This window comes from Coenobita brevimanus, chromosome 23, assembly GCF_032717465.1.
Source record: "Coenobita brevimanus isolate Jiangsu-jjx chromosome 23, ASM3271746v2, whole genome shotgun sequence".
NCBI lineage: Eukaryota > Metazoa > Arthropoda > Malacostraca > Decapoda > Coenobitidae > Coenobita > Coenobita brevimanus.
The window spans coordinates 49,895,038-49,907,239 of record NC_136976.1 but is presented as its reverse complement, the minus strand read 5'-3'; the positions used below and the strand labels follow the sequence as shown (position 1 = coordinate 49,907,239).

The following is a 12,202-nucleotide window of genomic DNA, read 5'->3' as shown; positions in this document are numbered from 1 at the left end:
AATGGTCACTTCTCCTCTGAACTGTCTGCATGCATTCCTCCACTATGACGGGCACATAGCACCTGTCTAGCAGCAAACTCTCATCCCTTTTCTGTCCAACTCTGTAATGCAAGAGTTAACCGTTACTCCCAGTCCTTCATTATGCAACGGGTCAACTCTGGAACTGTCTCCCTCTGTCTATATTTCCTGCAGCCTATGATCTCCAGTTTTTCAAACACAGTGTGTCCAGGCATCTCGAAGTGAATGGGTCTTGAATTTGGCTCTCTCTTGTATTTTGGTTTTCTCTTAGAGGGAACTGTTAGTGCAGGCTCATGGCCTTAGGTTCGTTCTTCCTCGCATTAAAAAAAAAAAAATCAACAATAGTATATACCACCTTCAAGTTATTTTTGATGTTTTTTATACCCTCTTCTCTCCTTCTCTCCATCGGTACCATTTCCTCAGTTTCTGATCTACAACTCTCCAATAACTTCTCTTTTTTGTATTTATAGCCATCCCCCTTAGTTTCCTTCACTTCTAGTTCCTCACATACCACTTCCATACTTTCATATCCATCACTCTCCAAAAAAAAGTTTAACATTCTTCCTCTGTCCTCCTATAATTTTTTTCCTTTACTTGTTCCTTCAAAGATTTTAACAGTTCTCTCTCATTTTCATTCAGATCTGTTCTTACTATAATATTATCCATCCGTGCCTCTTTGCTTAGTTTCCGGGTCACTTTAAGTATATCACTTATTACACTTTCTGATGACAAGTTGACTCTCATTGGTCTTGTTTCCCCTTTCTTATAAGGCCCTATCCTCCTTACTTCCTCAGTTTCTTTTTCCCACTTGTCTCCTTCAGGATCAATCTTGCCTAATATTTTTCTCACCAGATTTGTGTCTCTCTCGAGTCTCACGGATTTAACCTTTTCTTCCTCCTCCCTGTTTCCAGATATTACCACACATCTGTTCCTTTCTACAGTTTCTCTCACTATTTTCTCCTTTTTCTTCAGTATTTTCACTACATTTTCTTCCATTTTTTTTTGTGTTAATTTCCCATTCTTCCTGAATGATTTCCCTTAAGCTGACTACTTCTTTCTGTTCTTCTTCCACATGTGCCCACTCTGCCTTTTGCTCTTCTAACGCACTACTCACCTCTCCGTTTTATTACTGCTTTCTTCTGTTTTCCCCCTAATTCGATATTTTCTCACTTCAAATTCCTGATCTCCTGGTTCGCCGTCTCATTGGACTGGGTCAGACTTTGTATAGTATTCTCAGTATTTTCAGACATGTCCTTTAACACTAAATTCTCCGCATTCTTTTCAAGTGTGTGTGTGTGTGTGTGTGTGTATGTATTCTGATGTAGTACACTATGTACAGTTGGGGCCAAATAATCACCTATCCTCCAGTACCCCATGCCTCAGGCTGGCTCCTTTCTACGTGGCAAATCACAGTGGAGTAAGAGGGGTCGAGCGGGAGGGGACAGAGAGAGAATGGAAGGTGGGTGGGGGGACAAGTGATAGTGCAGGGGTGGAGTGAGGGAGAGGAGGGAGGGTGGGTAGGGGAGGGGGAATGAAATGCCAAGTGGTGGTCACATTATTTGTCTATTTTCTTTCATTCATAGCATGATATAAAGGAGTTAATAGTCGGTAGATAATGCTGCATTACGCCATGTATAGTGGCGTCAGATAACAATTTTGAGAGTGGTGATATCAAGGGCTGACTCGTGAGAGAAATATGCAGTACTGACGTGACAGATCAAACATTAGTGCAGAGCCAGATATTTGTGCTTAGGCCAGTCCATGTATTTTGACTTCGGATGCAGAATGGAATCTGGATGGCTTTGACTTCCATAATGTTTGTGTAAGAAATGTGCTTTACCCTTACATGTAATTGATTTTGGAACTAGATATCATATGTAACCTTTGACATGGCTGTGTCCACAGTGAATATGATCATCCTCTCAGTATACACTCCCTCTATACAGTCACCATCATGTCAACTGCTGTATCTTATGGCATCTCTATATGAAAAGGCTGTTTAAAATAATTGTGCATAACAGGTAAATAAATCTGATGTCTGTGCACATGGGTGGAATAATAATGATATCTCTCTTAATCTGTTGCTTGAACTTCATGCCAGTATAGGTTTGAATGGCTGTGCATGTGGGTAGAATAATAACAATATCTCTCTTAATCTGTTGCTTGGACTTCATGCCGGTATAGGTTTGAATGGCCGTCCAACAACCCCAACACCCTCTCATCATCTCAGAATGATATTTCCCTCAGACAAAAAACAACTAGTTACAAATTGGTGGATAAGGCAATAGAGTGTTGTGCTGGAAACTTATGGCTCTGCCCTAATGCTTGATCTGTCACATCAGTATACTGTATTTCTCTCACGAGCCAGGTCTTGATATCGCCACTCTAAAGTTTGTTATCTCTCATCGCTATACGAGGTGTAATGCAGCATTACGGTAAAACCTTGATATAACGGACTTCAATAGACCGGAATTCACTTTTATCAGACTCGAGGAGCTACCTGACTAAATTCCTATATATCGGAAAATTCATCCATCCATCCATCATCCAATCCTACATTGCCCCATGAGGAGCGTAGGATCCCGGGGCTAGGCAGTTGGTCCCGACATTTAAGATGAGAGTGACCAGCCTCACTCATCCCTGAGTGGCATTGCATGAGCAATCAACCCCAACCACCGCTTGGATATAAACCTTCACCTGCTCAATCTGACTGGAGCGCAATAGTTACCCACTAAACCACCAGGCGCCAAAATTTGGTTATATGGTTACCACCCAGCGTAGTAAATGATTTCCTGTTGTACAGGAAACCATTTGGCTTGTCACTCAGTGTAGAGTCACCCACAGGCATAAGGAAAGGAAAGAATGAAGGAAAGAAAGACAGAAGAGGGAGTATAAAGTTACCCGTAGGCAGAAGGATAAGGAAAGAATGAAGGAAAGGAAGACAGAAGAGGATGGAAGGAAAGAAGGATAAAAGTCCAATAAAGCCAGGAGCAGTCCGAACTGTCTGACCACTTTTCACCGCAATACGGTAAATGAAAGACATGTTTATCACTGTACTGTACAGTACTGTATTATTATATATATTACACCATTTGATTAATGTAGTGAAGTTATAACACAGTACAGTTCCACAATGGTAGTCAAAACAGTTTAAAAACCGTTCATGCGATATGGACTAATGTCTGATATATTGGAAAAAGTCCGGATTAACAGGGGAAAGTCCGGATGTCGTTTTATTGGAATATCGCATTTTTTGGAATGATTTGAGCCCCAATTAGTCCGTTATAGTGAGGTCTTACTGTATTTAATTAATATTAACTCCTTTATATGATGATCTGAATGAAAGAAAATAGACAAATAATGTGACCACCACATCACATTTCATTCTCCCTCCCCTACCCACCCTCCCTCCACACCCTCATCCCACTCCCGCATCATTGCTCATCCCCCCACCCACCTTCCTTTCTCTCTCTGGCCCCTCCCTCTCAGCCCTCTTACTCTATTATGACTTGCTGCGCATAAGGGAGCCAGCCTGTGGCACAAGGTACCGGAGGATTGGTAATTATGACCACGACTGTACTGTTTTTTTTTTTCTTCTTTTTTTTCTAATTGTTGTCTCAGAAATAAAATAGGTTAAAAACACTCCTTCTGTTTAATAAATAAAAGGTGTAAAATGATAAATGTTGGTATTTTTTCCATCTTTATTGCATAGTTTTTGAAAGACAAAGGTGGTCAGGAACCTACCCCCTCTGTTTCTCAACAGTCTTGTGGGGAAAAATTGGTTCTTTATTTAACCAGTTTGTTCTTCAACCACTTTTTATAAAATGCATCTCTGTCAGATAGTGAGGCTTCAGGGCCTATTCCAAGGCTCAGCAGTCCTCCTGCACATCTCCACATATCACCACTTTGGCACAAACAACCACCATCCATATTGAATGCATGCTAGGGCTGTCTTATACAGGACTGGTGTACTGGTATTATCGGGGGTATTTTTATGACATGTTGGCGGGTCTTCTGATAGATCAGTAAAGTCTGCTTTTATGAAATTCAAATCTTTAAACTGTTTCCTGCCCCAGCCAGGATTTGATATTGGATACTTTAGGACTACAGGCCACCTCTACTGAGTCACCCACTTTCTGAGTTGGTGTTGCAATGTTTTGTTTTTGTGTGGGCTATTCCCACTCAATTCTGGCTCAGTTATAAGCTGTTCAAATGTTTGTGGTACTCTTCAGCCGTACCACTCAGTTTTTGTCACGTTAGAGCTCAAAGCTCTTTATTATATTTCATAATTGTAATACACGGATTATATTGTGGACAGTTTTGACATACTTTGACTCACTGTGTTTGTTTTTGTATGGTCAGCTAATGGTAGTTTCTCCTTCAGCGTCTGATAAACAAGGAATATAGTATAGTACACCAAGGATCTTCCAGTATGTTTACGGTATTTTTTATCATTCATTCATTCATCTAATCCAGTGTTGCACCATGAGAAGTGTAGGAGCCCTGGGCTAGGGAAGCTGTTCCGGACATTTAAGATGAGAATGACCAGCCTCACTCATCCCTGAGTGGCATTATGTGAGCAATAAACCGCAACTATCCCATAGATATGAGCCGACATGGGCTCAATCTGGATGGAGCTCCTTAACTACCCATTAAGCCACCAGGTGTCATAGTTTGGTTATATGGTTACCACCCAGCACAGTAAATGGTTGCCACCAGGTGTCATAGTTTGGTTATATGGTTACCACCCAGCACAGTAAATGATTTCCTGGTGTAGAGGAAACCAGTTGGTTAGTCACTCAGTGTAGAGTCACCCATAGACAGAAGGAAGAGGTAAGAATGAAGAAAAGAATGACATAAGAGGAAGGAAGGAAAGAAGGAAGGAACTGAGGAAAGGGCAGCCACCCAAGAGCAGCACTACATTGAGTGCATGGATGGTGAGCACCCCCACCTACCACCAACAGTATTTCAGAAGTTAACAGATATAACAAGGGTATTTCTGTGAACATTCTTGAAGTGGGAAAGTCAGTTTTTGACATGGAGGAACAAAGGACATGTGTATTCTTTACACTTTAATGAAAACAAAGATGGGCACCCTTACTCAGGCTTGGTGTGGCCACTCACCTTTTTGCATTTTTCGCGTGGCAGATGTTAATTACTGTACGTGGATGATGTGAGAATGTACATCTCAGGTGAGGTTTGGATGATTGGTTTGGCATAGTTAAGGAGAGCTGGAAAAGTTGAGTATGTAGATAATGCAACTGCTCTTTATTCAGTTTTACTGGTAAAGTACATGTACTGGCTATACAGTATTTTAAATGCTGGAGTAACCATAGCTTTTACCCCAAAAGATTTAAAAAGTTCACATCTTTGTGGTTTGCTCTTGAGAAAATAAAGGCAGTAAACAATAGTTTATAATCTTTTGAATTAGCAAGAGTAAGGGCAATATTTCGTCATATGAATTAATAAGATACAAATGACACATTACACGAGCCTCATCATGTTGCCAGTAAATTGTAACTGAGCATCACAGTTGTAGTAGGTGTTCAGTTTTTACTTGCCTGGGAGCTAGATTTAATATACAATAATGTGCAGCATAAAATTAAAGTAAGGAATACTATACAGTTGTTATTGACTCCTTCATTATATTTTTTCTTCATTTTATTACTAGGTGATGCTGTTCAGCATAGTGAATGCATTGGTAATGAACAAGTTAAAACCTGTTTACAGTAACACATTTGGTATGATAGATGTGTTTTGTTTTTAATTATGGTTACTGCCAGTAAATATTATATAGCTTAGGTGAGACCTGTCACTGTAAAGAGGTTAAATGAGCTAAATTACCTTTGTGCTTCAGGAAAAACTTGCGAGTGATACTGGTTCACAATGCTCATGCTCAAGACTCACTGAAATTGTGTGCACATGAGACTGCCCTCTTCACCGATGTGACACAGCAGCTCCCACAACGTACGCTGAAGCCTAAGGTGAGTCCTACTTAGCATCCTTCTATCACAGCATTTGAATCTGGTTTGTAAAAGTGTGTGTTATAAATTATTCATGTCAGAACTTCTTTAAATTATGTCATAAATGTCAGAGTTTCATTTTGTTTGTTTATAAAGGCTTCAGCAGCCCTGTACAGCACAATCCCAGTTAACCGGGTGGCTTGGGGAATTTACCTTCCCGGTTACAGATTTTTTCCGTATTTCTGATTTTCAAGTCAAATCTATACAAAGGCTATCACAGCAGTAAATACAGTTCAGGTACTCACCAGTCACATTAGGGGTTACACTAAGAGATTCTGCCTGAAAAACTGCCTTGTAAACACACACCATGGTCATAACGCACGTTCGAACAATGTCTAGCAATTTGCAGTACTGCAAATTGCATCAGTCCATTCTTTACCGAATTCCTGTATTCATTATATGTACTGTACTCATAAAAATTGAAAAATAAAATAAAGAAATAAAAGCTTGAACATTTATTAGTGAACTGATGATGTGTTAAGACTGCACTGTAGAATTATCACGACACCTATGCCCCCACGTGAGTTTGTTTACGTTTCTGACCCCGACTGTTCTTCTTCTTCCCCACCTGACCTCCATCACTCCACGCCTCATCCGCCACTCAGCTGTTTTGCAGAAAATAAAAAAAATGATGTACGTATGAAATGCAGGCATATTATTTATTTATTTTTCTTCCAACAAAGTAAACTTTCATTCCTATTAACATTTATATTCAGCCATTAGTGTTTTATAATGTTCGCCTTTTTCAAGTCTGTTGCATATGTCCAGCTTCTGTTTCAAGGTAAGCACGATATGCTTACGTTTAGTTTGCGCTTTAGGCATTTTGGAGTATACAAATTACCGTCTATCAGAGGAACACAATAGCAAGAGAGCTTGTTTACTGTCTGGTGGCAAAAAGCAGACTGGTAATTTTTGGAGGGTGTGGAGGATGACTGAATTCAAGTAGGGGAAAGAGGGGGAGAGGAGGGGTGGTTAAGAGGATTTGCTAGGGATTTACATTAGCCGGAAATGCCTTCACCTCGCTTTGTCTGACTTCACCCAGCCTCGCGTGACACGATCAAATGGCGGTTTGGCGGTCCATTCAAATTGGCGCACAGTTATAACTTACTGACATTTTTACCAGCCCTTGAATTTTCCCGTTTTTCTGAGTATTCCGTTTGTCTGGATACCAGATAGCTGGGATTGTACTGTATGTGTCAGCATTGGTCACCTAATAGTGGTTGTCCATGCTGTTCAGCCTCAAACAGCCTCCTGGTTCAGTCCTTTGTCCCTAAAGTCACACTCTGTAACCTTATCCCTTGCTTTTTTGGTTGGCCTTCAGCATTCACATCTCTCACTCTCTGCACCCAGTTGTCATCGTCTGCCCTCACATACCCAAACTGTCTCAGTCTACCCCTTCTCATTACAGTACTAATACATTCAAGGCCTATCCTTCCTCTCAGCTCTTCATTTGCAATCCTAACACCTCCAGTTATGCCATTAAAGGATGCACTACACATTCATTTAATCTTTATCATTTCTTTGCATTTACCCTACATGTATCCTCTTCCTTACTGCCCAAGCCTCTTTACCATGCAGCATTGAACTCTTAAAGCATGCTGCATGGGAGGACCCCGTAACATGGAGGGAGAGCCCTCTCAGTGTCAGGAGAGGCCACAGCTCCTTGAACTTCTTCCAGCCACTTCTTACCTCTCATCTCTTCTTCTTCCAGCGATTCCCCAACCACTTATACTCGCACTGCTCTCACTCTTTACATTCAACAAATCCTCAAAGTTCTCCTTCCATTGCCTCAATTTCTCTCTCTTCTCCACCAACACTCTATTATTCCTATCTTTCACTCCCCTACTAATTCCCCTTTCAAACTGCCTTACTTTCTTTACCTCCTTCCAAAACAATTTCTTACTCTCCCTTCATTTCACACTCAGATTCCTCCCAAACTCTTCATCCACTTTCTTCTTACTCTCTTTCACCAGTCTCTTCACCTCCCTTCTCTTGCACACATATACCTCACTCTTCTCTCTCTCATCTTCTTCCCTACCTCTGCTCATTAACCATTCACTATATGCCTTCTTCTTTTGTTCCACAGCTCGTTTCACCTCATCATTCCACCATGCTGTCCCTTGCACACCCTTGCATCTCCTCCTCGCTCCACAAACCACCTCACATGCTGCGCCTATCTCTTCCCTAAATATCTTACATACGTCTTCCACCCCTTCCATCTGCTCTAGCTCATACCTTCCCAGTCTTTCTTCCACTATGCTCTTATACTCTGCCATTTTCTCCCTATCTTGCAGCTTCTCCACCCTTCCTACAGGAGCTGTTTCCTCCTGTCTTCTCCTTCGTCTCCTCAACCATTTTCTTTGCAGCTTTACCTTGGCCATCACTAAGTGATGGTCCAAGACTCCATTCCCCCACCCTCTCCAAACTCTTTAATCCAACACTTGTCTTCTCATTCACTCATCCACACACAGATAGTCTATCATTGCCTTTTGTTCAACAAGTTCACCATCCATCCTCCTTATTATTCTCCATGTATACCGGTGGATTATCTTATGCCGAAAGTAGGTGTTGGCTATTGCCAACCACTTACCAGCACAGATGTCCACCAAAGCACTACCATTCCCATTTACGTCAGCTGGCACACCCCACTGACCAACCACTCCATCCACTTGTACATTCCCAGCTTTGCCATTCATGTCTCCAATCAAAAGCATTGTCTCACTCCTCTCAGAGATGTCCATACATGCTTCCACTCTCGCCCAAACTCATCTTTCACTCTTGCCACTCAGTCCTCTGTCGGAGCATACACACATACAATCGCCCACGCTTGTATACTTACTTTCATCCTCACCCATACAATCCTTGCATCCATTGTTCCATACTCTCTTTTATTCTCCATCCACTTCTTGCTTATCATCAGACATACTCCCTCTCTTGCCCTCTCATTCTCATTAACTCCTGCACATATACCTAAACCATATTCCCGTTCTCTCACCCTTTCACCTTGCCATTTAGTTTCAGTCAGTCCACATATATCTACATTTGCATCCTCAAGCACCTGAACAATCTCTCTCTCTTTCACTTCATCATTCACTCCTCTCACATTCCACGTTCCCACCCTCAGAATGTCCTTTGTCCATTCCTTAGTCGTCAACATATGGTCCGTCCTGGTCCAAGGCGCTTTATTCGCTTGTTTAGTTAGTTCTTTTTATGGGGTGGGGCACTAACCCACCACCAACCCTTTTAGTCGCCTCATACAACAAGCAGGGATACTGGGGGAGTATTCTTCAATAGTAAAGGGGAAACAAAATGAAATCGTCAGCATGGAGTGACTGCGCACAACTTCTCTGATAAACACAAATGCAGTAGTCCTGAATAATAAACAGTTCATCCAAGCACTATAATATGTATGATAGTATAATTCACATGACCAGAGCTCATATGATTATCTTATCTAATATCTTATGCCAACCTGAAGGCTTTTCACGTATCATAAGAGCTGAAGTTTCTAGTCTCAAGTCTGTCAGTTCAAAACAGAGATTGGTCACAAAGCCTGAAGACATGAATTTTACTGCACCCTCATCATTAACATTTTTAGTTTTTTATCACTCACCAACACAGACAGTATCAATATTGTAAACACACCCAGCTCATTTTATCTGATTGTGTGAATGTTACTCTCATTTACATTAAACTCCCACACCAAGTGCCACTTCATCCAACAATTATACTTTTTCCTTTGGAATAGCTTTTTGTGTGTTCTTAACACTTCCAAGATGCTTAGGCATTGTAACAAAGTTAGTTTGGAGCCGCATGCTCAGAGTTCTGATATGAAATGAAGAGTAAGGAAATAAATAAACAGATGCTTCTGGATGCATTGACAGTCAGCACAAGAACTGAGGCAGGCAGCGGCTGGTAAGAGACGTGGGCCACATGGGTCAGCTTAGGTCAAGGAACCTTAACAGCAACCGACAAAAAAACGACACATGAGTAGTAAACAAATGCAGTCATCTGGAAATCCAGTACCTAAATGCACCCACTTCCCATTCAGTGTCTTCTGTGCAGTTAAGTCATATTATTGTGTTACTGAATAATGAAAGGAGAAATTAAACATTCATGCTATCATAAGATCGTTGCTTCCCTTTGTCTTCAATTACTCTTGATAGTGTGGTCTTAAGTACTTGTAGGGAGATAGGGCAGTCGATTATGGATTGTTAAGCTCAGCCAGAATAAAGTAGTAAGACGTAATGTCAACGAGGTGAGTTACAGCATTCTTGGGTTCCTAAGTTTATTGCACACAGTTTTAAAAAGTAAATTATAGTTTAGTGGAGTGTGATCCTAACGTCAGACCCTCTCTCTAGCCCTTCTCTCCCCTGTCTCTGATCGGAAGAGAATCTCTTTGACATTATATGCAGCGTGGGGAGGATGTGTATGTCTGGTAAATTTCTTGTCATGTGGACTAACTGGCTAGGGCTGGTCACTCCACGTGTTTGAATATGTCATGAAATTCTTGTTCGTCTGGACTGTGAGGAAGTTTGAGATACATCGTATGGTTAAGAATTCTTGATGGTCTGGGACAACAAAGGTTGTGGATATATATTATGTGAATTGACATTCCTTGTTTGCCTAGGCAAGGGAATGTGTTCTGTAATTCTTCCTGGAGAACTCAGACATAACTACCTGTTTTACATATTGTTACCTATAGTTATATTATTACATACAGTACTGTGTTATATTATGCCTACATATCACTCGGTCACGCAAAACTGGCGTACCATCGACAGTAAATATTGTCATAACATATTAATGCATACTGTTACAATCAGTTTATAAGGTAATCAAGTGAAATACATAATATTGTAAAGTTACATAATTGGAATAATGTAGTTATAAAATTGTACATGTATAATATAATGTGGAAAGTATTAAGAATATGTGGAGTAGATGGGAAGTTGTTGAATGCTGTGAAGAGTATGTATGATGGTGCTAAGGCTGCAGTGTGTGTGGATGGTGAACCGAGTGAATTTTTCTCTTTGAAGGTTGAGTTGAAACAGGGATGTGTCATGTCTCCATGGTTGTTCAATCTGTACATGGATGGGGTAATAGAAGAGGTACAAGGTAGGGTAGTGGATGTTGGAGTGGCCCTGGTGAGAGAGGATAGTGTTTATGGAAACTCCCTGTACTGTTGTTTGCAGATGATACTGTAAAAGTTGTTGAGTGGAAACTAAGGGGAGCTGCAAGGCTTGGTGGATGAGTTTGGAAGAGTGTGTGTGAGAAACGGAATCTAAAGGTGAATGTGTAGGGAAGAGTAAAGTGATGGTCTTTGAGAGAGAGTGGAAGTCAGTGAATGTACAGCGAGGTTGGATGGTGAGGAATTGGAAAATGTATGAGTACTTTTAAGTACTTGGAGGTAGTGTGATGAGAGTAAGGATGGAGTTTTGGAGTGGTGAAGTGCTTGAAAGAAGGGTACAGAAGAAGGAAGAAAGGTTGCTGGTTCTATTGAAAGCAGTGATAGAGAGAAACAAGGGAAGTGAGCATGGAAATGAAAAAGTTACTACATGACAATATTGTGATACCAACTCTAACGTATGGAGAGTGAAGCTTGGACGTTGTTGGAAGGACACAAGTCAAGAGTGAGAGCAGTGGAAATGTGAGTTGTATTTACAGAGGAGCCTATGGAGTCACATGGAGAGATAGGCTGACAAATGAGGATATAAAGGAGCATTGTGGTGTGGATGTGGATGTGATAGGAAGCGTTATGAGGAACACACTGAGGTGGTTTGGCCATGTTGAGAGGATGGAGGGTGAAAGACTGATGAAGAGAGTGTATGTGAGTGAGGTGGAGGGGGGGAGAGGGAGGGGGAGGCCGAGGATGAGATGGAGGGATGGGGTGGAGAGGTATATGAGAGAGGGGGGTGTGAGTTGGTAGCAGGGTAGTGAAATGGCAGGGGACAGGGTGACGTGGAGGCAATTTGTTTGTGGCCACCCCGAACGGGATTGAGGCATCTGGTAATAGATAGATAGATAGATAGATAATATAATATTAATATTAAAATAATACATTGGGAAGTCTGCAGTAGTCAGTTATACAATATATATGAGAAGGACTTACTGTGTGTGTGTGTGTGTGTGTGTGTATACACACACACTCAAACACACAC

General features: G+C 41.2%; 1 protein-coding gene across 1 annotated transcript in view; it reads left to right on the top strand.

Annotated features, from left to right (window-relative positions):
- The window catches only part of Marf1 (meiosis regulator and mRNA stability factor 1-like protein), a 514,957-nt gene that overhangs the window by 66,177 nt on the left and 436,578 nt on the right, over positions 1–12,202 (top strand). The window contains exon 4 of the mRNA XM_080267004.1: positions 5,876–6,002. Coding sequence (XP_080123130.1) covers positions 5,876–6,002 — 127 coding nt within the window. The remainder of the gene's footprint in view (positions 1–5,875; positions 6,003–12,202) is intronic.